Source organism: Mus musculus, chromosome 8 (genome assembly GCF_000001635.26).
Source record: "Mus musculus strain C57BL/6J chromosome 8, GRCm38.p6 C57BL/6J".
In the NCBI taxonomy this organism is placed as follows: Eukaryota; Metazoa; Chordata; class Mammalia; order Rodentia; family Muridae; genus Mus; species Mus musculus.
This window is the reverse complement of record NC_000074.6, coordinates 70,045,587-70,071,057: the sequence shown is the minus strand read 5'-3', so window position 1 is coordinate 70,071,057 and position 25,471 is coordinate 70,045,587. Positions and strand designations below refer to the sequence as shown.

Sequence of the window (25,471 nt, the reverse complement as noted above, 5' to 3'; positions counted from 1 at the left end):
TCCCAGTTCTGGCTCCAATGCCTGCCCAACTTGATCTTAGTTAGCCTCATGCCAGACTGGTTCCACCCATGTGCCCCAGCCATCAGTGGTTGACTCCACTGAAATAAATCAAGCTCTTCATCCTTATGCTGTCTTCAAAGGGCTGAGCTTCCAGGCACTCAAGTCAAAGGGGACAAGGTGACCATTAACATGGCCTGTTTGGGACGTTAACAGTTTACAGGCCAAGAGTAGCTCATGTTCTAAGAGCAATTTGTTCTGAATACCCAGCTTGGGAACAATCTGTCACACAGAATGCTAAACAGACATAACTATGGGATACAAAGAAATGCCAATTCATGTCTCATCAGCCCCCTGGTTCTTGAGCCCACCACAGTGGGGCAGCATGCAAGACGGTGCCTTTCTGCAATTGGGTGGCAGAGGAACATGACAAAAGAACATGGCTAGCCTGATCTACACAAGTTCCAGATCAGTGAGGACTGCATGACAAGATCCTGTTTTAAGGAAGAAAGAAAAGCTATCCTTGGGCCCCAGCTCTGAAACTGTGATTTCCCACTGGCTGGAAGACACTACACTATGTGTTAATTCCCCTCCTGTCCATGCCTGCCCATCGGCTTCCCCACCTTCAGGGCCTTGAAGGTCTCCATGAACTTCTCCAGCTCATCAGGGGGCAGAAAGTCACCGATGAAGTGCTTGCCCCGACCCATCTGTGTCAGCTGCTCTGCCCACTCTGCTCAGAGAGGAGAGGAAGATGAGTGAGTGGCAAGGGATGAGAAAGTAGTCGATAGCAATGGTGCTATTTCTGGATCGGTGGAGCCTCTAGACCATGTGCCATGGCCAAGTGGTGCAGGTAAGTGGGGTTCACCCTCTTTTCATGTCCCACATACCCCGTGTCTTGTCCATCTCCATGCGTCGCAGCTGGTGCTCCCAGGTGCCCAGTTCACTGTCTACCTCCTCATCACTGTCATAGCCATGCTGGTGTTGCTGCAGCGCCTTCTCCCACAGAAGCTGCATGTCTTGCATGGCGCGCTTGTGCTGCATAATCATGTCATACATCTGCTGCATCTGCGGAGTGGATAGGCAAGTGCTCATTGAAAAGATCTCCTTGCTCAGAAGAGCAGGCAGGGCAAGAGCTGCAGCCTGTCACATCCATGTCCCAGCATGGGTAGGGACTCTCAGCCACAGAACAAGGACAGTAGCTGACATCAGGCTGCAGGCCTATTGCAGGGTGGGGCTAGGAGCTTAATCTGCCCAGCAGACTCCTCGATGGTGAGGTCAGACATCAATGTCTCAGATCATCAGGGTCCCAAAGCATAGGAGAATATACCCAGAGACTGGAGGAAGCTGGGGAAGGGGAGATCGAATGTGAGACCTCTCTTTAGGAACAGTCTATAGGCCCTGGGGACTTGCCTGTTAGGGACTCCTCAGATAGCACTCATACATTAATACTCATGTGACCCTTCATCTTAGGGCAGAGCTGAGTTACCTGCCTGTGGCCTTACCTCCTGCTGCTCCTTCAGCTGCTTCTTTTGTGCATCAGACAGCTCTGTGACACCCACCAGGCCCACAGGTTTCCCCTTCTCATAGCCAAGCCCTTTGAGATCCTGAACTAGAAATAGAAAACAGGACAGGACAGTAACAAAGTGGCAGGCACTCCTGGTGTCAACTCTGCCCATGGCACCCCATGCAGGCTCCAAAGCAGACCCAGAGACACTCCACTGTGGTAGAGGCTCTCATGTGTTCTGGTTGTTCACTTCTTTAGAAAGCCTCCAGGAGGCTTCACAACATTTGTGGCTAAGGATCAGAGAGGGTCCCATATCCCAGAATAGAAACCTGGCCTGAGTCCTCACTCAACACCACACGCTAATGGAGACAGGGCAGAGGCCTAGCAAAGCAACAGAAAGGAGCTGAGCTATGTAGATGACTATGAGCCATGCACATGCTATCTGGTGTAGATGCCCATTGGATTTAGTCTGACATAAGACTCTACCAAGTGGCCCCCTCAGGAAGACAACCAGCTATCCTCAAAGCTACTGACATTTAAATTTTGCATTATCTTTTGAACTTGAGGTGGAGCTGCACTGATTCATAGGAAAAGTGCTGTGATAACCCATCTGATTGACAGAAGCCACCAAACACCTCTGGGAAGGGAAGCCAGATCTCTACATGTGTACACACAGAGTGCTCTAGAAAAGGCTGAGTCTATCAATTCCTCAGAGCTCAGGTACTACCCTTCAGAACTGCCCACTAGGGATGGATGAGGTTCAGGGGGCAGTGTTTGGCCCGCATACATGAAGCCCTGGGTTTCATCCCCAGCAACATGTGTGTGCACACACACACACACATATTGGCCAGCATACATGAAGCCCTGGGCTTTCCTAGGTTCCCAGGGCACCCTTGATCTTTGCTTGAGGAGCTGTAGGAGCACACATGGATTTGGGGACCCATGAGGCTGAGAAGGGACCTTTCTTTTTTTGGCCACTCCACCAGTGACAGGCAGTGAGTGCTCTCAGACAGAGATAGCACAGACCACTGGACTGTGAACCTTGGCGTATTGTTTGGAGCCTGGGCTGCTACTCTGGACCACAGCTTGGTACCTTTGTCTTCAGGGCTCTGGATGTTCTGTGGCCAGCAGAAGCACTCAGTCTTAAGTGGCAGGCTGTTTCTTAACCCTCAACTGGCACCATCAAGCTCAGGAGCTTTTCTCCTTGGCTGAAGATCCCAGGGCAGGACTGGAGATAACTGGCCCTCAGAGCTAGCCAGGATGATCACCCACAGGCCAGCCAAGGAACCAGGAAGACAGACTTTCCTGTGGAGCTGTACTGGCTGGTATTATGTAGTTATTTGAGAAGAGGGGATGTTGACTGTGAAAATGGCTCCATAAGATCTGGCTGTTCACAAACCAATGGAGTATTCTCTTAAATTAGTGATTGATGGAGGGAGAGCCTAGCCCACCATGGATGGTGCCATCCCTGAGCTGGTGACTCTGGGTCCTACAAAAAAGTAGACTGAGCAAGCCATACAGAGAAGCCAGTAAGCAGCACCCCTCTGTGGCATCTGCATCAATTCCTGCCTCCAGGTTCCTGCCCTGTTGGAGTTCCTGTCCTGATTTCCTTCACTGATGAACAATGATGTGAAAGCATAAGCCAAATAAATTCTTTCTTCCACAAGTTGCTTTTGTTGATGGTGTTTAATCAAAGCAATAGTAACCTTAACTATGACAGGGGTCATTTTCTCGCTAATGTGAGCAACTGGGAAGGGGGATGGTGGTTGATAGGATGAGCCAGATGGCAGGAAAAGTTCCTCAGTCATTGAATCTAAGCTTAAATGACAGAAGATCACACACATACCCATGTGAGCTTGTGGCAAGAAATAAGAGATATGCTGGTTGTTCCTCAAACAGCTGTGAGGAGGAAAGGTCAAAGGTGACTGTGCTATGGTAGTTTGTGTTTTTATTTTTTTTTAAAGATTTACTTATCTTTATGTGAGTACACTATAGCTGTCTTCAGACACCCCAGAAGAGGGCATCAGATCTCATTACAGATGGTTGTAAACCATCATGTGGTTGCTGGGATTTGAACTCAGGACCTTTGGAAGAGCAGTCAGTGCTCTTAACCGCTGGGCCATCTCTCCAGCCCAGCTATGGTAGCTTCTTATCTGAATATTTTCTGAATATTCTATGATGAGGATGCAAGACATGTGCTTCAAAGCCTAGGACAGAGAATAGGAGCATCTGTGTAACCTGGAACAGAGGCTGACTACAAACCATGCACACAGACAAGGCAGAAACGGACATTCTTCTAGCACATGCATGGTGGAACACACCTTTATTCCCAGCAGCTGGGAGGCAGAAACAGACTGATCTCTGAGTTCAAGGTCAGCCTAGCTTACATAGTGACTTCCAAGCTGCACAATGAGACCCTGATTCACTGATTGAAAAGATCACCAACAGCAAATCTACTGGGCTGGAGAGATGGCTCAGCAATGAGCGCTGTGTGTTCTTCCAGAGAACATGGGGTTCAATTTCCCACCATCTACATGGTGGCTCACAACCACCTGTAACTCCAGCTCCAGGGGATCTGATGCCCCCTTTTTTTGAGGCTTTGAATGCATCAAGCATGCAAGTGATACACAGACAGCCTTTCCTGTGGAGCTGTATTGGCTGGTTTTATGTAGTTATTTAAAAAGAGGGAACCATTGACCCATACACATTTTAAAAAAGCCTCCAAAACACACCAAGCAAAAGTTGACAGCACTGAAGGGGAAAGAGAGCATTCTGCAGGTTAGAGAGTATAATGTGCTACTCTTACACCAGCAGCTGGGGATGGAGTCCAGGACTTGTAATGACTGACAGGCCAGCTTCCACTGCTGGGCCACACCCCAACCCTGAAAATGGCATTTCTAACAATGGGTACAGCAACTACGTAAAACATCCAAGGGCTGAGGTGGGAGTGGTGGCATTAGACTTGTTCAGCATGCTGGAGAGAACTTGATCCAGAAAGCGTACAGACATAAAACAAAAAGCCTAGTAGTGAAAAGACTGAAAACTTTCCTGGAAAACAGGAGCAAGAGAAGATGCCTGTTTCTGCCATTTCTTAAGTCATATGGTGATACACAGATCCTAACCAAAGTGAAGTTAAGAAGATAAATGGGCCCAACTCCAGGAGATATCAGACTTGCCACCTGCAGGAGACAGCCGCTCATGAAAACCCAATCCAGCCATAGTGGTATATATCATCCCAGCACTGGGTGGTGGAAGCAGGAGGACCCAAAGTTTCAGTTAGTCTCAGTCATATGGTAGAAATTTGAAAACAGCTTTGGTTAAATAAGATCCTGTCTCAAAAAAAGATTGGAGAACTGGAGAGATAGCTCAGTGCTTAGTAGCACTGGCTGCTCTTTCAGAGGCCCCAGGTTTGCTTCCCAGCACCCACATAGAAGCTCACAACCACCTAGAACTCCAGTCCCAGGGGACAGAGTACCTTATTCTGGCCTCTGTGGGCAATACATATATGTAGTTCACAGATATACATGCAGACAAAACACACAAACATATAAAATAAAAATAAATAAAGCGTGTCTGGTGGGTCACACCTGTCACCTGGAAACTCAGAAATTGCACTTTATCAAGGCAGCCTAGCATGTTTGACACTGCATCAAAAGCAATGTATTATTTGTCCTCTAATGTTTCTGCTGTTGGGGAAGCATCTTTACTATGTAGACCTGGCTACGGATCTTACTATGTAGACAGAACTGGCCCCAAACACAAGAGATTAACCTGCCCCTGCCTCCTGAATGCTGGGATTAACTGTGTGCTATCATGTCCAGCACTCTATAAGCCTTAATCTTATTTTCTTGCCTACCATACACACCTCTGGAGTAAAGTACTACTTACTACACTTTGCCAAGAATGGTAGAACACACCATCCCAGTATCAAGGAGGTAGAGGGTTGGGGATCTAGTCATCCTCAGTTACATGAAACTCTCAAAACATGACCCACCCAATCAAAAACCACATAGAGACCATTTCACACCTACCAGGACGGACATGTATGTGTGTGTGTACAAATGTTTTGAGGCAGGACTGGCCTGGAACTTTCAACTCCCTTGATGTTGCTTTCTGGGATAGAGGGCTATGCCACCAAGTTTGGCTCTGAGTATGTGTCTATATAAAAGGGTCATGGATAGTCACAGGCTTTGGTGTTGGCATGGTCCTAGACCCAATCTCCACTGGAGACTGAGGGCCAGTTCCAGTTGCCTAGATGTCTATACACAAATAGCCCAGAGTACCCAGCCACAGAAGGGAGTAAAATGTGGCCCATGCTCTCAAATAACCCCTAGGACCACCAAGAAAGGGCCCCACACCTGAAAGAGGTGAAGGTGAGGCATCTATGTCCCTCTGTGCCAGTTCAGCAGGTGGAAGCTCCACTTTGTCCTCTTCAGGCCCCCACCGGCTCTTCCGCTTCCTCTTCACAGCGGCTGTGGCGGTGGGCTTCCCAGGGATGGATGGAGTGGGGTTGACAGCAGGTGCTGGGGCCACTGGAGTGGGGCAGGCAGTGATGGGGGGCACAGCCCCTGACAGGGCTTCTGGGGCAGACTTTCGCCGCAGGCTGGGGTTGGGAGCAGGAGCAGGGAAGGAGCCTGTGGAGCCCGCCTTGGCTTTCCGGAACTCATCTAGCTTTTGCCTGTAGTATCTGTACCCTTGGCTGTTGGGATCATAGAGAAAACTGCAAAAAAAAAAAAAAAAAAAAAAGTGTAGGGGGACAAGATAGCTAGATTGAGACCTGGCCCTGCTACTGGGGTCAGAACAGATCAGGCTGTATGCACTCAGGGTTGTAAGCATCATTGTTTAGTCAGGCCTCACCCAGAGACTACTACAAGTCTGGCCACCTATCAGGTGCCATCAGTCATAGAGGTTCCTGCTGGGGATGTGACAGGCACCCTTAGAGCTTCCAACACAGCAGTGACATTATATCAGAAAATCCTTGGCAATTGTACATAGACCTTGGGTACCCCTCCTTCAAATTCAACCTTTTCTCCAATGAATGAATTCCCATGGGATGACAATGAAGGACACAGGTTGGGGCTCCATAACTAGCTTGGGGAGCAGAAGCACTCATCCCCTAGAAGCTGTAGGCAGAAAGCTCACCTTTGTCCTGAGGCAGCTGGGAATACAGTAGGATTGAGGCAACAAAGATGCTAGCTCTTCTCCACTCCCTGTTTCTCTGACAGGGTAGAATGGAGTAACTTGGCCCAGTGTTCCCAGTTTCATGTGGCAAATACCAAGAAAGATCCTAGACTGAGGAGCAGATCTGTACCCATGAACCTGGTTGGTCCCAGCAGAGCTGTACCTTAAATAGGAAGCTGTGGCCTCGGTCACCCAGGAGCTGCCTGAAGCCTGATACTAACTCCCTTGTGCTCAGGTGCTCTGTCTTTCCTATAAAATGGTGTAGTTTGAACAGAGCCCAATACCTTCCTGAGGGTAAAGATGGGCTACAAATGACTCAGAATGCCTGACGAAACAACAACAGATCTGCTCTGTGCTGTTCAGGGAATAATGATTATAGTCTGTACACACATGGCAGAGGCAGGTTGTCTTTGAAAAGTTTCACCATGTAGCTTGGAAAATGCTTGGTGAGGCACCAGAGGACACAGGAGATGACAGCACAGGATCAGATACTGTGGATTCCTTTTGCACAAGGACCCCTAAAAGCCCCATGTGTCTGCGTGAGCCCTTGGAGACAGCTGGAAGAAACCTGCTAATATCTGCCATCTGGAGGGGGCAGGACAGGAAGAGTGGGAGATGGTGGTGTCTCCTTTATATTCCTGAGCCACAGTATAAGCATGACCAAAAAAGGCCACTTGTAAAAGAGACAAGGGGGCTAGAAAGATGGCTATGGTAGTTAAGAGAATGGCTATGGTAGTTAAGGTTTCGGGCTGGAGAGATATCTCAATGGTTAAGAGCACTGACTGCTCTTCCAGAGGTCCTGAGTTCAATTCCCAGCAACCACATGGTGGCTCACAACCACCTGTAATGGGATCTGATGCCCTCTTCCGATGTGTCTAAAGACAGCTACAGTGTACTGTACATATACATAAAATAAATAAAAATCTTTAAAAAAAAAAGCACTGGTTGCTCATAGGTAAGACTAGGGTTTGGTTCCCAGCATCCACATGGCAGCCCACAACAGTCTAGTTCCACAGGCTCTGATATCCTCTTCTTCTGGCCTCCATCACATGGTGTATATACATACACTCAGGGCGTATTAAAATTAATAAAAATTAAAAAAAAGATTTTTTTAAAAAGTAAAAATAAATAAATCTTAAACAAAAACAAAAACTCAGCATTTGAACCAGGTTGTGCTGGCTCATGCCTTTAATCCCAGCACTCTGGAGACAAAGGGAGGTGAATCTCTGAGTTCCAGGCCAGCCTGGTCTACAGAGTCAGTTCCAAGATAGCCAGTTCTGCACAGAGAAACCTTGTCTCCCCAAGAAAAAAATAAAACAAAAAAACCAAACCCAAAAAAGAACTTAGTATGCCGGGAATGAAATCACTTGGTAAGAGGCTAGTTGTAGTAACGTGCTTTTGGCTTTTTTGTTGTGTGTTTGAGATAGGTAGCCCTGGCTGGCCTTAAACACACAAATCCATCTGCCTCTCCTCTGGGAGTAAACCACAACATCCAACTCACAAAGCATTTAACTGGGGTATCCAAGGGACCAGGAGTGATGGGCACATCTTCTAAGACAGGAATGCCAAGAAGCAAGTGGACTGGAATACATGGAGGTATTACCAGCAACATGTCTACATGGCAAACCTGGGCTTTATGGCTACCTCCTATGTAATCCCAAGTGTGATGGTTAGTTTTCAATGTCAACTTGACACAATCTAGAATCATTTGGGAAGAGTGTCTCAATGGTGGACTGTCTGGGTCAGACTGGTCTGTGGGCATGTCTATGAGGAGTCATCTTGACTACATTAGTTGAGGTGGAAAAGCTGCTTACTATAGGAAGAACCATTCCCTATGCAGAGAGCTCCACTCTCTAACAGAGTGGAGAAAGCACGCTGAGCACACTTACTTGTTTTGTTCATGACTGGCTATGACTGGCGACTGTAAGTTACTGCTGCCTTTCTCCCGAGAGCCAAAATAAACCCCTTTCCCCTGAGTTGCTTTTGTCAGGGGACTTTCTCACAACAGCTGGAAATAACATTAACTCAGCAAATAAGGCTGAACTGTTCATTTCATGTGAACTCACATGCCTTGTGGGAGCCAGAAAACAAATGCCCCATTCCTTCCCCAGGCTGGTGAGTCATGGGGACGAGTGTGAGAATAGTCTTCTGTCTACCACCTTTCTATCAGCCTTCCTGCATCCTGGGTTGACTCAGTGTCAATGACAGCATCTACTGTCAGACCCTTCATGCAGACCAAGGGCCAGGCAGGAGGCTTAGGGCCACCTGAGCCAACTACATGTCAGTAAAAGGCTGGATGGGGCTGAACCTTGACCTCCTGAGAGGCAGGAGATCACAGAACAATCCCATCACTCTTCTCAGCTGTCTGTGCCAGAGGGACCTCTACAGCAAATTGAACATGAAAATCAAGAGCTCTTCTTTAAGTGAGCTCAATTAGATAACTTTTTAGGGTCTATCAGGCTGTGTGTGTGGTGGCACACAACTGTCATACCAGATTCAACAGAAGGAGAAGCAGAGCTGCAGGTAGTTCTTGCTACAGTTAGACTCAGCTAATCCCTTCAGCCCCACAGCATACTGCCCTCTAGACCACAGAGCAGATGGCAGAGTGAGTCTGAACTTCAGGGTTGGTGTATTAGCTCATAGGTGGGTTCGAAAGTGATCTAGACCTCTTTGGGATCAGAGCACAGGATGTGTTCCCTCTCCTCACACCTAAAGACTCCTGATCCTACTGCTCCCTTGTCATAAAAGACATCCCAAGACTACACCCAATATAAACCCTTTTGTTAGCCATGAGTCCAGCCCGCCCCTAGCCAGCAACTGCCACTTGTCACAGGCAACAAAGTAATTGCTATGTAAGACACATGGGAGAAAGAGACCTAAAAACACAGTGTGTCTGCTCAGATACCGCTAGGGAAATATATCCATGAGCTCTGGTGTCAGAAACTCCCAGGGTAGCCCAGTGTGGTAGCACTCAGGAGGCAGAGATAGACAGATCTCTTGTGTTCCAGGCCAGTCAGGGCTACATAGTGAGACCGTGTCTCTTAATAAGAAAAAAGAAGGGGGCTGGTGAGATGGCTCAGTGGGTAAGAGTACCCGACTGCTCTCCCGAAGGTCAGGAGTTCAAATCCCAGCAACCACATGGTGGCTCACAACCATCCTTAACAAGATCTGACTCCCTCTTCTGGAGTGTCTGAAGACAGCTACAGTGTACTTACATATAATCAATAAATAAATCTTAAAAAAAAAAAAGAAAAAAGAAACTCCTAGGTTAGAGTCCCTGTCCTATACCTTCTGTCATGGCTGGGGTGAGGTGAATTTGAAATATCCCCCAGAGGCTAACGTTTTGAACACCTGGTCCCTTTAAGTGGTAACACTCTTGAAGGAGCCTTTGGGGGTGTCCATTAGAGGCTCTTCGGGCCATAGTCTGGCCCCTGATTCAGGTGTTCTCTGCTGCCTGGCCAGTGAAGATACATAAACCACTCTGCTTTCCCAGCCACAATGGAGGGCAGCCTCCAAAACACAAGCCAGAACAAGCCTTTCCTCCCTGCAGTCCACCATCCACACTTGCACCCAGAGCCTTTCCTCCCTGCAGTCCACCATCCACACTTGCACCCAGACCCTTTCCTTCCTGCAGTCCACCGCCCTCTCCCTCCAGTCCACCGTCTACACGTTTCCTCCCTGCAGTCCACCATCCACACATCCACCCAGAGCCTTACCTGAAGGCCTGATTCTCACGGTTGTTCTGGAGGGCGATGGTCTCCACTTCTGGACCCCCGTCTGCTATGAACCTGGCCAACTTTTCTGCAAGGTTCTTGGCCTCTTCATCCTCTGGGGGTGAAACTTTAAGCAGGCTGTCAGTACTGAGCTCAACTCACCACACCCAACAGCCTAATTCCTGCTAAAAGCCCCTCGGAAGTGAGCGGGGCTTGGCTTAGGAACGGTGCAAAGAGAGACAGGCAAACAGGAATCAGATTACTATTGGGACCAAAGCCAGAGAAATATCACAACTATACAATCCCACCCCACCCACCCCACCTGGAAGTACATGGCATTGGGGGGCTCACCCTCTTTTCCTAGGGAGGACAAAGCAGAAGTGTGAAGTGATTCAACCATGTTTCACATGTCAGACTCCTGTTGCCCATCAGAGACCCTGACCCAAAGACCCATTCTATCTACCTCCTACTGTTTATCTATAGCCCACCTACTTGGCCTCAGGTACCACACCTGTCTTGGGCACATATGGAGCTAGAGATAACTAGATCTTGTCAGAATGACAAGCAAAGGCTCTCTTAGCCCATTCCCATGTTTGAATGAGCACCTGTACAGAACCCCAGCTCCCATAGGGCTCCTGACATGCCACACCCTACACCTGAGCCAAGCCTGATGCTCAGAATTCAGTTGGGCCCTGGGGGGACCTGCAGGTGTACTGGTGTACCCACAGGGAAACTCCCATTGCCCATGAGGGCATAGGCTTTGGCTGCCCACATACCACAGTCTTCCCTGCCTTCCTCTGACCACTTACCTTTCTGGGTGGCTGCCTGTGGCTTTTGGGCTTCTTTCCTGATCTCGGCTACCTTCCTTCTGTAGTACAGGAATTCCCTGCTATTCTTATCATGTAAAAATCTGGAAAGAAGATTTGGACATTGGAAATGAGTTTCAGTGATAGGTGAATCTGAGGCTTCACTGCAGAGCCCTAAGAAGCAGGGCATTCAGAAAGTGCCTACGGCTGGGTGCACAGCAGCAGAGTGAGTCTAACCCCAGCACTGCCTCCCGAATAACAGTAATATCCTCCTTTGGGGCTGGGATGTGGCTCAGCATTAGAGTCCTTGCTTAGCACACAAGAGGCCCTGAGTTTTTTCCAGAGCTCCACAGACAAGGGAGGTCCCTGGCCCAGACTGTGTATCAAGTTTCTACACTTATATGTGTGACCACAAATGTGAGCAGCATGGCACTGCTCCAGCAGTACTCACGTGAAGGCCGGGTTATCCTTGTAGTCCTCCATAGCTACTTTCTCTAGCTCGGGGCCTCCTTCTGCCACAAAACGGGCCAGCTTCTCTATCACTCTCCGAGTCTCGGCTCCCTCTGGGGGTGAAACTTTAAGGAGGCTGTCAGTACAGGGCTCCAACTCACACACCCAACAGTAACTAGGTACACTCTCTCTATAGACCGCAACGACAGAGGGGAGAGGATTGGGAGATGCAGGAGGCTGCTGACCACCCATACACATGGCTCTGTGGAGGGGTGCTTGGTCTCCACAGTCAGACAATCTGGCAGGGAATGGGTGTCAGGACCTGTAGCGGGAGAACCATCTTCAAGCTAAAAAAGGCCACTAGGAAGTGCCTCCCCCCACCCCTGTATTGTGTGTGTGTTGTGTATGTGTGGGTTAATGTTCTTTACAAAAATTATTTTTAAGCTTTTGTGTATGAGTATTTTACCTGCGTGTATGTAAGTGTATACAGTGACAATAGAAGCCAAGAAAGGGTGTTGGATCCCCTGGAACTGGAGTTAAAGGTGTGAGATACCATGTAGGTCCTTTGAACCAAACCTGTAAGATCAGCTGGTGCTCAAAACATTAAGCAACCTTGCTAGCTCTACATTTTTTTTTCGTTTGTTTTTTTAATTTATTGGTTTTCAGCATAATGCATTGGTTCCTTTTCCTTCTAGGTCTCCCCCATCCACCTGGGGATTTTGTTTTATTTCTCTGTGTAGCCTTGGCTGTCCTGGAAAGACTTGGAGATGATGATAACCTTGAACTCTACCTGCCTGCAGAGTACTGGTGCTTTTAAAAAATGGCGACTTCTTTTGTATGTGTACGCAAATGCATGTGTGAGCAGGTGAAGATGTGGCCAAAGTAGTTCTTCCACCTTTTTTCTTTCATTTTGTCTTTTTAAAAGATTTTGAGTGTTTTGCCAGTATGTATGTCTGGGTGTCATGTAAATGTTGGTTGCAAATGGTTGTGAGCCATCACGTGGGTACTAGGAACCAAAATTCTCTGAAAGAGCAGCAAGTGCTTTTAATTGCTGAACCATCTCTCCAACTTTTTTATTTCCTTTTTTAAATATTAATTTCTGATTTTGGATCTCCCCTGGAATTTGTCAAGTTTACTAAGCTGGCTGGATCATAAGTCCTACCTGTCTCTACAGTGCCAGCACTGTGATTACAGCAATGTCACCACATCCGGTATTTTCTTCTGCTCTTCAACGTGGGATTTGCAATCAAACCCAGCTGGTCCCCAGGCTTAGGAGCCGTGAGAAAGCCAAGCACTTTCCTGACTAAGCTATATTTCCAGCTCTAACAATGTCTCCTTTACAAATGATTACACACTCTGATCTGAAGACTGGATGGACTTCAGTTCACTATCTTGAAGCTGGATCCCAAGCACTCTGGACATGATTCCAGGTATTTCTGCTGGACTCCCCCTTGATCCCGTCATACAGCTCTCTAGGATAATCCCCTGTAATCTCTTGCACCCCCATACACTCACAGCCAGCTGTCTGGCAGTCAGTCTGTGTCTGTGCTGGGAGAGTATGCTGGCAGCCTGAGCTCTGGGCACTGGGACACCCACTCAAGCTCAAGCACTACCTCACAGACACAATGTTAACTTTTTGTTTGTTTGTTTTGTTTTAAGACACATATAGGTCCTTGGACTAGTTTATTTAAGGCTGGCCTAAATTTCCCATCCTCTTGCTTCAAGCTTCTGAGTGCTGGGATAACAGACTTGTACCACCATGCCTGGGCCTATGCTGTTCTGGGAATGGGACCCAGGATTTTGTACCTGCTAGGCAAGTACTATACCATCTGAGCTGCATCCACAGCCCAAGATATCTCTTTACAGGAGGATTAGCTGCCTGTATGAGGCAAGTATAACTTGCTTTTGTAATTCTCTTTGGCCTAGTCCTAAGGCTGAGTCTGTTAGTCACAGTAATGGGTCATGTCCTTTTATGAGCATCACAGGAAAACAGCTGTCTGTCAGCTGGTGTGTGGCCATTAGGGTAGATGCTGAGCCTGTGGCTCATCTTATATTCCTTGTTGTTTGATGGCCAGGAAGCACAGGAATGGGATAGAGTCCAAAGGCACACACGACCGAAGCAGGGCCCAGTGAGTCCCGGGGCATTCTGCGCTGAATTTTCTTCCAGTTTATCTTCCTTCCACGTGTATAGTTAGAATACTATCTGATTACTGCGTACTGAAGCAGGTGTGTTTAAGGCCATATCAATGCCCAAAACAGGTGCTAAGGCCTTGAGATGAGCCAGGAGGCCCCTTGTAGCGTATGAGCATAGCCATGAAAAAGGACAGAGCACCTAAGAAGTGCAACCTACTCTAGGGACCCTAATTCAGAATGGGTTGACATGTCACAGCTAACGATCACTCTGTCCTCTGTGTCAGGATGCACAGACAGTTCTCCATAGGGTCTTGCTGTCTGTCACAGGGCCTTGTTCTTAATGACCTGGAATGGGTTACTAGATGAGCCTCAGCACTCTCAGCCTGAGACCAGAGACCACCTCCCCCATGTTGGAGTGCATCCTCCAATCTTCAACATTCCAAACCTCTGGCCCAAACTGTGGAGACAGTCAAAGCAGCTCCTGCCTCAGTTTACATGAAGCCCTGTCCAGGAAAGTCTTCTATGCTGGACTGGGACAACAGTAACTGTTCTCAGGCTTCTTGAAAGGGCTTCTCCAACATGCCTTGATGGCTAACTCTGCCCAAACTCCACAGTTTCACCTAGGCAAATGTGAGCTACTGACCCAGCCACAGCGGCCCCATAACTTACCTTTGATTTCCAGCCACTGCTCATAGTCCTCCTCCTCATCATCATCAGGGGACTGGAAGACACTCGGGCGGTGTGCAACAGGCAGCTGTTTGGCATGTGAGTAGTTCTTCACAGGACCCGTTGGGCTACTCAGTCCCAGGCCTGTTCGCTTGCTGAGCACAAGGGGTTTCTTCAAGGAGCTGGGTGTTGGCATGCTGGGAGGGGCCCTGGGGGCTGAATCTGGGGTTGGAAAAAGAAAACCCTGGAGATCTCCAGAGAGCACTGTTGTGGACTCACTACCACTATAGAGACACCACAAACATCCTAGACCTCCAAGCATCATTGAGTGCCACTTCTAGGCCAGTGTAGATGACTCTTCGAGTTCCTAGCTGAAAGAAGATAAGTCAGGGCTTGGCAGGTGGCAGCTCTTGCTGGATATGCCTCTGTATACCACATCTAGAGTAGAAGGCAGGTCAGTTCCTAGGTGAGATTCCAGCCTCTACATTCCAGATCATAGCCTTTCTTTTAAAGAATTATTTATTAAATATATGAGTATATTGTAGCTGTCTTCGACTCAGACACACCAGAAGAGGGCATCGCATCCCATTACAGATAGTTGTGAGCCACTATGTGGTTGCTGGGAATTGAACTCAGGACCTCTGGAAGAGCAGCCAATGCTCTTAACTGCTGAGCTATCTCTCCAGTTCAATCATAGTCTTTCTAAACTGGCCCTGAGGCCCTAGGGTAAAGGACATAAATGGCATGTCCTCCTCTGACAAAGACTGAAGTCAGCATTAAAGTCTTTCAGTAACAACAAGCTCCAACTGGGCTGTGCTGCTTCCCTGTGCCTGGATATCCACCCACTGGGATAAGATGGAGGATGTTCTGGGGTTCACATGTCCCCCACCTAAGATCCCACATGTGGACAGGGTCTGGGGCTGAAGACCTATAATCCTAGCAATTCAGAAAACATTGACAAAAGGACTGAGTTCAAGACCAGCATGGGAGACAGAGTGAGTTCAAGGTCCAACTGGGAAACTCTTATCTCAAAATGAAAAGCCAAAAGAGGGTTCCTTTATGGTAGAGCACTTGAACATACATGAGAAACCAGGTTTAATACCCCCCAAATCCCCATGGGGGTGACAAGGCAGAGAAACTGAGCTCCCTGGAGAGCAGTGCTGTTACACAAATGGGCAGCTGGGCTGGGGCACAGGAAGCTCCACACTCCAGATTTATCTTCCAAAGTCTCGGTTTCTAAGTATAAAATAGGTTCCTGGCTACACGATGCCTCAGAAACTGAACTCAACCATAGGTCTGTAGGTTCCCTCTGGGTATAAAGACAATCTCTTGTCAAACAGAAAAGCATCCAATGAGAGAGGCTATGATTTAACCTAAACAATGCTACACACTGCTGAGGACAGGATGACCACAGGACTCTCAGACACTACCTGCCAGCAGTGGGTTCCTATGAGGTAGAGGTGAGGGTGGAGGCTATGCCACAATTTCCCACGGGTTTTTCATTTCTAAAAAGATCCAGTGCTGGAGAGGTGACTCAACAGTTAAGAGCACTTAATGTTGTTGCAAAAAACCTGGATCCGGTGGCCTATACCCATATCAGGTCTCTTGCACCCAAGGGCTTCTGCAACCACAAGATTACATGAACTCAAACAGGCCCACAGGCATATGAATAAAAATCAAATCTAAAAGTCTTAATGAAAAATTCCAGGTAGTGCACATCTTTTATCTCTTTGGGAGGCAAAGACAGGTAGATCTCAGGGAGTTTGAGGCCACCCACTACATAGTGAGTTCCAGGATAACCAGGCCAGGACTACATGAGATCCTACTTTTTTGCTGGCTGTTAATATTTATTTATTTAAGTTTTTTTTATGATATGAGTGTATTGCCTGCATGTATGTCTATGTACCTTGTGTGTGTCTAGAATTCCCAAGAAAAGTCTATGCTGGATATCCTTGAACTAGAGTGGTTGTGAACCATGGCAGTGCTAGGAACTGAACTTTGTTCTCTGCAAGGGCAACAAGTGCTCTTAGCAGCCCTGAGAGTATTTGTCTAGAAAAGAAAAGAAAAGAAAAGAAAAGAAAAGAAAAGAAAAGAAAAGAAAAGAAAAGAAGGAAGAGAGGGAGGGAGGGAGGGAGGGAGGGAAGGAGGGAGGGAGGGAGGTAGGGAGGGAAGAAAGAAAGAAAGAAAGAAAGAAAGAAAGAAAGAAAGAAAGAAAGAAAGAAAGAAAGAAAGAAAGAAAGAAAGAAAGAAAGAAAGAACAAAAAAGCTCAGAGGCGGGGCCCAAGCCTCAGTTGGCACTGTCATTAGGAACCATGAGACCTTCTAGGGGTGGGCTGGCAGTCACATGCTTTCTTTGTCTCGCCCCCCCCCCCGAAAAAAAAAAAAAAAAGCCTGGTAGGACCACAGTGAAGCTCTCTACTCTCTGACAGAGACATCATCCTCTTTGCTTGGCCATCTGACCCTATTGTTGCTGGAGCTGTTAGGGTTAGAGTCTGGCTTCTGGTGGCCATAACAAGTCACTCATCCCCAGTGGTCCAATAGAAGACACAAGTAAGTCTCAGGCTGGGTGCACACCCCATTTGGCCCTTCCCGGCTCTGTTGGCCTGTTGCTCGCCTAGCATGTGTGACATCCTGGGTTCCATCCCCAGCACCACATAAAGCAGACGTGGTGGCACACAGCTGTCATCTCAGCACTCAGGAGGTGGAGGCAGGAGAATCAAGAATTCAAGATCATCCTTAGATACATAACAAGTTGAGCCCAGTGTAAGCTACATGAGATCCTGTGTCAAAAATTAAACATGGGAGGCATAGCATGGCAGTGCAGGCCTTTCACTCTTAGTCTGGGGAAGTAGAGGCAGGTGGGTCCCTGTCACAGGAATTCATTTCTGGCAAACCTGGTCTATGTGATGAGCTCTAGGCCAGCCACGGCTACATAGTGATACCCTGTCTCATCAAAGGCACTGTGGGCTGAAAAAGATGGATTGGTGGTTAAGAGATGGCTTGCTATGCTATGCAAACATAAGACTCCGGATCCCCAGCCCCAGCTCCCACATGGAAAACATTCTGGACAATGGTGGTGCATGCCTTTAGTCATAGCACTTAGGAGCCAGAAGCAGGTGGATCTTAATTTGAGGCCAACCGGGTCTACAAATTGAGTCTGGGAATAGGGTTAACAGGGCTGTTAAAAAAACAACATCAACAAAACAAAACAAAACAAAAACAAACAAAAATGATGAAACAGGAAGCCTGTTGATTCAGGTAAAGAGGATATACACTTTGTCAACTTTCTTTCTTTTTTTGTTTTTTTTCGAGACAGGGTTTCTCTGTGTAGCCTTGGCTGTCCTGGAACTCACTCTGTAGACCAGGCTGGTCGTGAACTCAGAAATCTGCCTGCCTCTGCCTCCTAAATGCTGGGATTAAAGGCGTGCACCACCACTGCAGCACTTTGTCAACTTTTAAAGGAACATGTGGCACAGGGTTGACAATGATCCTCTGCCCACAGACTATAAATGAAAGAGGATGAGGGGAAGGGCAGCGCAGTTATCTGTGTGATGCTAAGTGTAGGAAACATTGGCTAGATATGGCACTCAATAAACTCCTGTGGAAACCTGATTACTGGGTGACTTGTTTACCTCCAGGATCCTGCACCAGCCGCAGCAGGCCAGAATGTGTCATCTTCTGACACAATTTGGGCATCTCAAGCGAGCTTAGTATTGGAGTACAACCCACTCATACCCCATTGGGAATCCTCCGTGCCCATTATGAGACATGTAGGACCTGACCCTTCTGGCAGAAGCCTGTTGGTCATATATGGAACAGTGAGGGCATTTAATGGCCTGAGGTGGAAACTGTCACTCACAATGTTCCAGGGAACCTGGGTGACAAAGGTTGGAGTGGGAGGGCTGGCTACACTCACCTGTGCTTGTCTGTGCCTTCTGTAACTTCAGAAACTGCTGCAGGAAGCTGCCATCATTGGCAAACTTGTTGGAGATGCAGGAGTTATGTGCATCAGCAATTCTAGAGGCAAAGCATAGGTGAGAGTAAGCTGTAGAGAAAGGCAGAAAGCCAATAACAGGGCTAGTCCACTGACATTCCTGGCCCAATACCCACCTGTATTCTCCTGCTGAGAGGCCCAGATTGTAGCCTCAAAGATGTTAGGGACAATAGCTAAGTGCAGGGTACAAGCATGTATGTAGTGGGCTAAGTGTTCTCTGTCTTGGTAAAAATAATACATAGGATTGGGCTACTGCTGCTTAAGTCCCAGCTCTGTGGTCCCAGTGGTCACCATCAATGGCTTATGTTCTTCTCCTGCACAGTACATGGTCTACAGCTAATTAATGACCTGGCTATTGTTCACCATGTGTCACAGTTTTCTCTAAAGTAGGATGTGCATGCGTTTTGTGGTTTTAGTTATTTTGAGACATGATCTCGCTCTATAGCACTCGTTGAGTTAGAACTCACTATGTAGACCACGCTGGCCTCGAATTCACAGAGATCTACCTGCCTCTGCCTCCTGAGTGCTTGGATTAAGGGTGTGCACTACCACACTCAGCTTTGTGACTTTATTTTGTTTGCTTTTGAGACAGGGTTTCATGTAACCAAGGCTAGCATTTAACTCCTAATCTTCCTGACTGTGCCTCCAAGTAGGACTGCACTACATATGCCACTGAACCTGTTAGTTTGCTTTTTTCCTTTAATACCATGTCACAGGGGCTGGAGAGATAGCTCATGGGTTAAGAGCACTGGATGCTCTTCCAGAGGTCCTGAGCTCAATCCGATGCTGACTTTTGGTATGTCTGAAGACTCAAATACAGAGAAATAAATCTTGCTGGGCGTGGTGGCGCACGCCTTTAATCCCAGCACTCAGGGGACGGAGGCAGGCGGATTTCTGAGTTCGAGGCCAGCCTGGTCTACAAAGTGAGTTCCAGGACAGCCAGGGCTATACAGAGAAACCCTGTCTCGAAAAACCAAAAAAAAAAAAAAAAAAAAAACCCAAAAAAACAAAAACAAAAAACAAAACAAAACAAAAAAACCAAGCTGTGTCTCACAGCTGGTCTGTCACTCACTACCCAGCCCAAGCTGGGTTCCAAGTACTGGGATTTGTACACGTGTTGCCATGCCTGGCTTTAGTGTGTGTCCCCAATGCACACACAGCTCTGGCTTCAAGCAATAACACACTCTCACACCTACAGCAAACGGCTTATGAGAAATTAAGGGACCTGCTATAGATTGTGCTGTGGTGGCTTGCTCCTTGTCATTCTCTGTTTTGAAGACAGGGTCTCTGTAGTTTTCCTGTCTCAGTCTCCTGTGCTGGGATTTCAGGAACAAACTATCATGCCTGGCCAAAAAAAAAAAAGAGCTTTTTCTGTATTTTCTTTAGGCAGGTACAGCAGCTGTATCTGTGGTCATAGTTTCTTGGAAGGCTGGAACAAAACGATGGCCTGAGCCCGGAAAAACAAACAATGAGCCATCATCTCGGGATAAAGAGAGCTGGCACTCAGCATGTGCACCATAAACACAGTAACAATTACTTGTTAGAAAAGCACCCCAAAATTGAAGTGGCACTCATTGTTGACTGTCAGGGTTGAGTGATACTAGCTTGTCTTTGTTTCTTCTATTTCTTAGATTTCCTAACATGCACATAAGTTACTTTAACATACTTTGAAGGGGTTGGAGAATTGGTTCAGTGGTTAAGAACATTTGCTGTTCTTGCAGAGGACCAATTCTCAGCTCCCACTTGGTGGCTCACATTTATCTGTAACTCCAGTTCCAGGAGAGCTGATGCCCTCTTCTGACCTCCTCAGGCACTAGCCATGTACATGGTACACAAACATAAAGAAGGAAAAACACTCATACAGATTAAAAAAAAAAAAAGAAACAAAGGGCTCGAGAGATGGTTCAGTGGTTAGGAACACTGACTGTTCTTCAAAAGGTCCTGAGTTCGATTCCCAGCAACCACATGGTGGTTCACAACCATCTGTAAAGTGATCAGATGCCCTCTTGTGGTATGTCTGAAGACAGGTACAATGTTTTTTTTTTTGTTTTTTTTTTGGTTTTTCGAGACAGGGTTTCTCTGTATAGCCCTGGCTGTCCTGGAGCTCACTTTGTAGACCAGGTTGGCCTCGAACTCAGAAATCCGCCTGCCTCTGCCTCCTGAGTGCTGGGGTTAAAGGCGTGTGCCACCACGCCCGGCCGGTACAATGTTCTTATATACATAAAACAAATAATTCTTTGAAAAAAAAGAAACAAATATTTAAAAGAAAAAAATTAGCATCTTACTATGTTAAATTTATGTATTTATTTTATATGTGTGCATACAGGTCTATGTACCGCAATAAATGTGGAAGTCAGACAGCTTGCAGGATCTCCTGCCACTATGTGGTTATCAGGCTCTGAACTCAGGTCACAGGCTTGGCAGCAAGTACCTTTACCAACAGAGCTACCTTGTTGGCCCACAGGTTCTTTCCAAGTTTAACAACAAAAATATCCCTGGTTGTTCCTGGGTTCTGATATAAAAACAATAAAAGCCAAATAAACTAAACCCAAAAGTCTAAGTTTTCTGACACAGCAAAGAAGCCTGTACTGAGAAAGCAGCCTCCTGTTTAGCAGCTGAGAACCCAGGGACCTCAGGACCTGGATTTGTCCTCACACTGCTCTAGCACCTAAGGTAGAACTGTGTGGCATTTGCATGGGACACATAGTCACCCCCCATGTACTGTTAATAATCTCTAGACAGCTTAGAACAACTACTGTGCAATCAGCTGTCTGTCTCTGTTACTTAGCAAATAATGCTGAGAAGATAAACACAGCTGTGTAATCCCAACATTCAGGAGAGTGAGGCAAGAAAACCTTGTGCAAAAACCTGGGAAAGCTCAGGTGAGTGCTTGGCACAAGAAAGCAAAGACTGAAGTTCCACCCCCAGAACCCATGTAAAAAAGGCAGACAGAATGGTGCAGAGACAGGAGGATCCCTGGGGTTTGGCTGCTGATTGCTGAGTTATAGGCCAATGAGAAGCTCTGTCTCAAAAAACAATGTGGGTAGGCATGGTGGTGCACACCTTTAATAGCAACTCGCACAAGGCAGAGGCAGGTGGATCTTTGTGAATTCAAGGCCAACTTAGTCTACATAGCAAGTTCCAGGCCACCCTGGGTTACACAGTGAGACCCAGTCTCAAAAAAAAAATAAATAAATAAATATAATAAAATAAATGCCAGGTGGTGGTGCTGCACAACCTTGGTTTCAGCACTGGGGAGGCAAGGACAAGTGGTCTTAATTTGAGGCCAGCCTGGTCTACAGAGTGAGTTACAGGATAGCCAGAGTTACACAGAGAAACCCTGTCTCAAAGAACAAAACAAAAAGACATAGAAATGTAAACAACTCTTAAGGAAAGATACCCAAGGTTGTCTCTGGCTTCAACATGTATGTATACTCATTGCATGTACATATGCATACACAAATACAAACTAAAATTTAAAGTTTAATAAGCACATACATCGTCAGTACATACATGATGTTCTCTCCATTCTTGCCTCCAGTGCCACAGATGTAACAACTCAGGACCTCAAGAGTGCCATGCAAGCACTCTACCACTGAGCCATGCTCTAGCCCATGAATAGACTTAGCATCACTGGACTATGGTGACAACAGTCATGGACAGCATAGAGGTTTGTAGTCTAAGCACACAGGGTCATGAAGGGTTTTTGTTTTTTGAAACAAGTTCTCATACAAACCAGATTTTAGCCTTGAACTTAACTTATAGCCATGACCTTCAATTCTGAATGTTCCTAACTTTACTTCCCAAGCTCTGGGTCAACAGATATGCAGCATCACACCTGGGCCTCTTCACACCACCCTACTTCTACTGTCACTTCATCCCATCTCTTGTCACACTGAGACTCAGATGCCCTAAACCTCAGAAGCTACTTACTCTCCAGGATGAGGGGGCTGTGGACTGGGCACATGACTCTGTCTGGCCTTTTGTTCCATTCTGGCCTCAATCTCCCGCTTCTTCTGAGCAATAAGCTCTTCCTGGTGGAGGATGTTCATATTCATCTTTCCAGACTTGGGTTGTGCCATCCCAAACCACCGATTGGCCTTTCCTGGAAGGGGGAAAAGATGGAAATAAGAAAACACCTTTGCTCCATCAGCATGCCCAACAGCAACACTCAGGATTCAAATGGTCATTTGTTCATTTCTTCAACAAATGCTTAAAGAATATTTGCCATGCACATAGCATTGTGCTAGGCTCTAAAGAGGATGGATGAGAGCTCCGGTCAGGTGGGGCTCTCCTTTATCTGAGAAGGCAAGAGAACACAAAAACAGAACATGAAAGGCTAGCTGTAATGGTAGTGGGACACATTTGCAATCTCAGCACTCAGCAGGCTAAGGAAGAGACCAGCCTAATGTACAAAGTAAGTAAGGCCCACTGCAAGGCTGGAATCGCAGCTTGTGGTGGAGTGCTTGTTTAGCATGAACGCCTGCCTGGATTCTGATTCTGTAAGAATCAGAACCAGATGTAAGAACCAGATGTGCTGACGCATGTCTATAACCTCAGCATAAGGTTAAGAAAAGAACAGAAGGTTAAGATCAGGGCGAGAAACAAGGTCAGCAATTAAGAACACTGGCTGCTCTCCCAGAGGGCCCAGGTTTTGTTCTAGAACCCATATGGAGGCTCACAAACATCAGTAACTCCAATGCTATGAGTTCTGATACCCTCTGTTAGCCTCTGAGGGCACTGCAAGCAACATAATGTACATACATATATTCCCCCTAGATAATCAAACATAATTAAAAGTAGAAGTTCAAAATATCATTCTCCTATTTATGAATTTTAGACCAGCCTGATGTACTTGAGACTTTGTCTCAAAAAGTTGTCCTCTAAGCCGAGCATGGTGGCGCATGCCTTTAATCCCAGCACTTGGGAGGCAGAGGCAGGCGGATTTCTGAGTTCGAGGCCAGCCTGGTCTACAAAGTGAGTTCCAGGACAGCCAGAGCTACACAGAGAAACCCTGTCTTGAAAAACCAAAAAAAAAAAAAAAAAGTTGTCCTCTGATTTTCACAATGATTATACAGTAACATACCTGTTCTCACTCATCTATACTCACACACACACACTTTAGTGTGCAGGGTGGGGATGATGTGGGAAGGTGGACACAGGACAACATACAATAGTTTCAGGAAGTAATGTGGGAATTTTGCCAAATTCTAAGTGTATCTATCCTAACTGTATATTCTGGGACTGGGGAAATAAACACTGGGCCTACTAGGAGTCGGATTTCAGCCAAAACTCCTGATTTCCCTAAACCCCTACTTTAACTTGAAGGCCACAATGTTTCCTAGGATGTCCCTGATCAGTGTCAGAACCAGCAGACCCCAGATAATCTAATAGGCCCCCCCAAAGTCTGATTGTTTCCTTTCCCCCTCTGTACAGTTATCATTGTAAAAGGCTGTAGGTCTCTGGGAAGGATGGGAGAAAGACTAACAATAAAACTCTCAGGTATTTTAGCAAAGTCCTTCCTTAGGAGAACTTGGCTGCCCTTTTATTCAAGAGGTTCTGAGTCGCAAACTGGCTCAAGTCTAGAAATTAGTTTATGGGCTGAGATTCCCTTTTGTCATGATCCAGTTCTCTCCCTCCACCATGTGGGTCCAGTAATCAAACTCACATCATCATTGTTAGCAGCAGGGACCGAGCCATTTCCGCAGCCCAATAAATTAAAAAATTTTAAAAAGAAAATGAAGTTTCAAATTATGGTAAGACCTAAAACTAAGAAACAGAAAGAGAAAACAGAACAATGCCTAAACTGGTAGGGTAGTCCAAAAATAACCATTAGAGGAGAGCACAGTTCAGCTGGAAATGGGAGTTATCAGGAGCCAGGGTCAGGAAGAACCATGTGAGTGGGATTCAGGGAGGTGGAGTAGATGCCAAAGCCCGAGACAGGAAGATGCACTGCACATCTGAGAACAACAAGAGGCTCAGTGGGGCCAGAGGAACTGGAGTGGGCAGAAACTGGATGTGACACGGTCTGTGGATATAATTTTTCGGGCTTTGGCAAATGACAAGGTGGGATTTAGTAAACAAGTAACAAGATCCAATGAGTCTTTTTGTTTAAGTCTTTTTGTGTGTGTGCATGGACATGTGGGGCACATATGTCCATAGCACCACACATGGTCAGAGGATAAGGTGGTACTAATGTTCTTTTCTTCTACCTTGAAACATTGCTCATAGCTGTCTATGCCAGGCTAGGTTCCCTGCAAGATTCCAGGGAGCATCCTGGCTTTACCTCCTATTTCCTATGGTAATAGAAGCATCAGGATTACAGAAGCTGATAAGGCACCCAGATTTACATGAGCTCTCTCTGGGCATCAAGCTCCGATCCTCATGTTCACACAGCAAGAATTTTACCCAGTGATCCATCTCCTCAGACCTCCATAAGTCTTTTAATCTGTATTTCTTTATTTAGATCTCACATAGCCCAGGCTGGTTACAACCTCACTGTATAGTCAAGAGTGATGCTGAACTCCTTCTTTTCTGTGCCTCCAAAGCAGGGGTTCTTAACCTGTGGGTCAGGACCCCTTCAAGAGGTCACATATTGTACACCAGATATTTACATTACAATTTACAACAGTAGCAAAACTACAGTTATGAAGAAGCAATGAAATAATTTTATGGTTGAAAGTCACCATAACATGAGAATTATATTAGAAAGTCATAGCATTAAGAAGGTTGAGAACCGTCAGGCAGTGGTGGAGCATGCCTTTAATCCTAGCATTTGGGAGGCAGAGGCTGGCGGATTTCTGAGTTCATGGTCAGCCTGGTCTACAGAGTGAGTTCCAGGACGCCAGGGATACACAGAGAAACCCTGTCTCGAAAACCAAAAAGAAGAAGAAGAAGAAGAAGGAGGAGGAGGAGGAGGAGGAGGAGGAGGAGGAGGAGGAAGAGGAGGAGGAGGAGATGATGGTGGTGGTGGTTGAGAACCACTGATCCAAAGTGTTATGATTATAAGCTTGGGTTGAGTCAGCCA

General features: G+C 46.7%; 1 protein-coding gene across 4 annotated transcripts in view; it reads right to left on the bottom strand.

Moving 5' to 3' along the window:
* Positions 1-25,471, bottom strand: part of Sugp1 (SURP and G patch domain containing 1) — a 29,579-nt gene that overhangs the window by 1,290 nt on the left and 2,818 nt on the right. For all 4 annotated transcript variants that reach the window (XM_030243754.1, XM_030243755.1, NM_027481.3 and 1 more), the window contains 10 exons: positions 22,378-22,549; positions 18,367-18,467; positions 14,454-14,672; positions 11,653-11,776; positions 11,205-11,305; positions 10,399-10,522; positions 5,860-6,221; positions 1,500-1,606; positions 885-1,062; positions 621-727 (listed from right to left, as the gene is read on the bottom strand). In XM_030243754.1, coding sequence (XP_030099614.1) covers positions 621-727; positions 885-1,062; positions 1,500-1,606; positions 5,860-6,221; positions 10,399-10,522; positions 11,205-11,305; positions 11,653-11,776; positions 14,454-14,672; positions 18,367-18,467; positions 22,378-22,549 — 1,595 coding nt within the window. The remainder of the gene's footprint in view (positions 1-620; positions 728-884; positions 1,063-1,499; positions 1,607-5,859; positions 6,222-10,398; positions 10,523-11,204; positions 11,306-11,652; positions 11,777-14,453; positions 14,673-18,366; positions 18,468-22,377; positions 22,550-25,471) is intronic.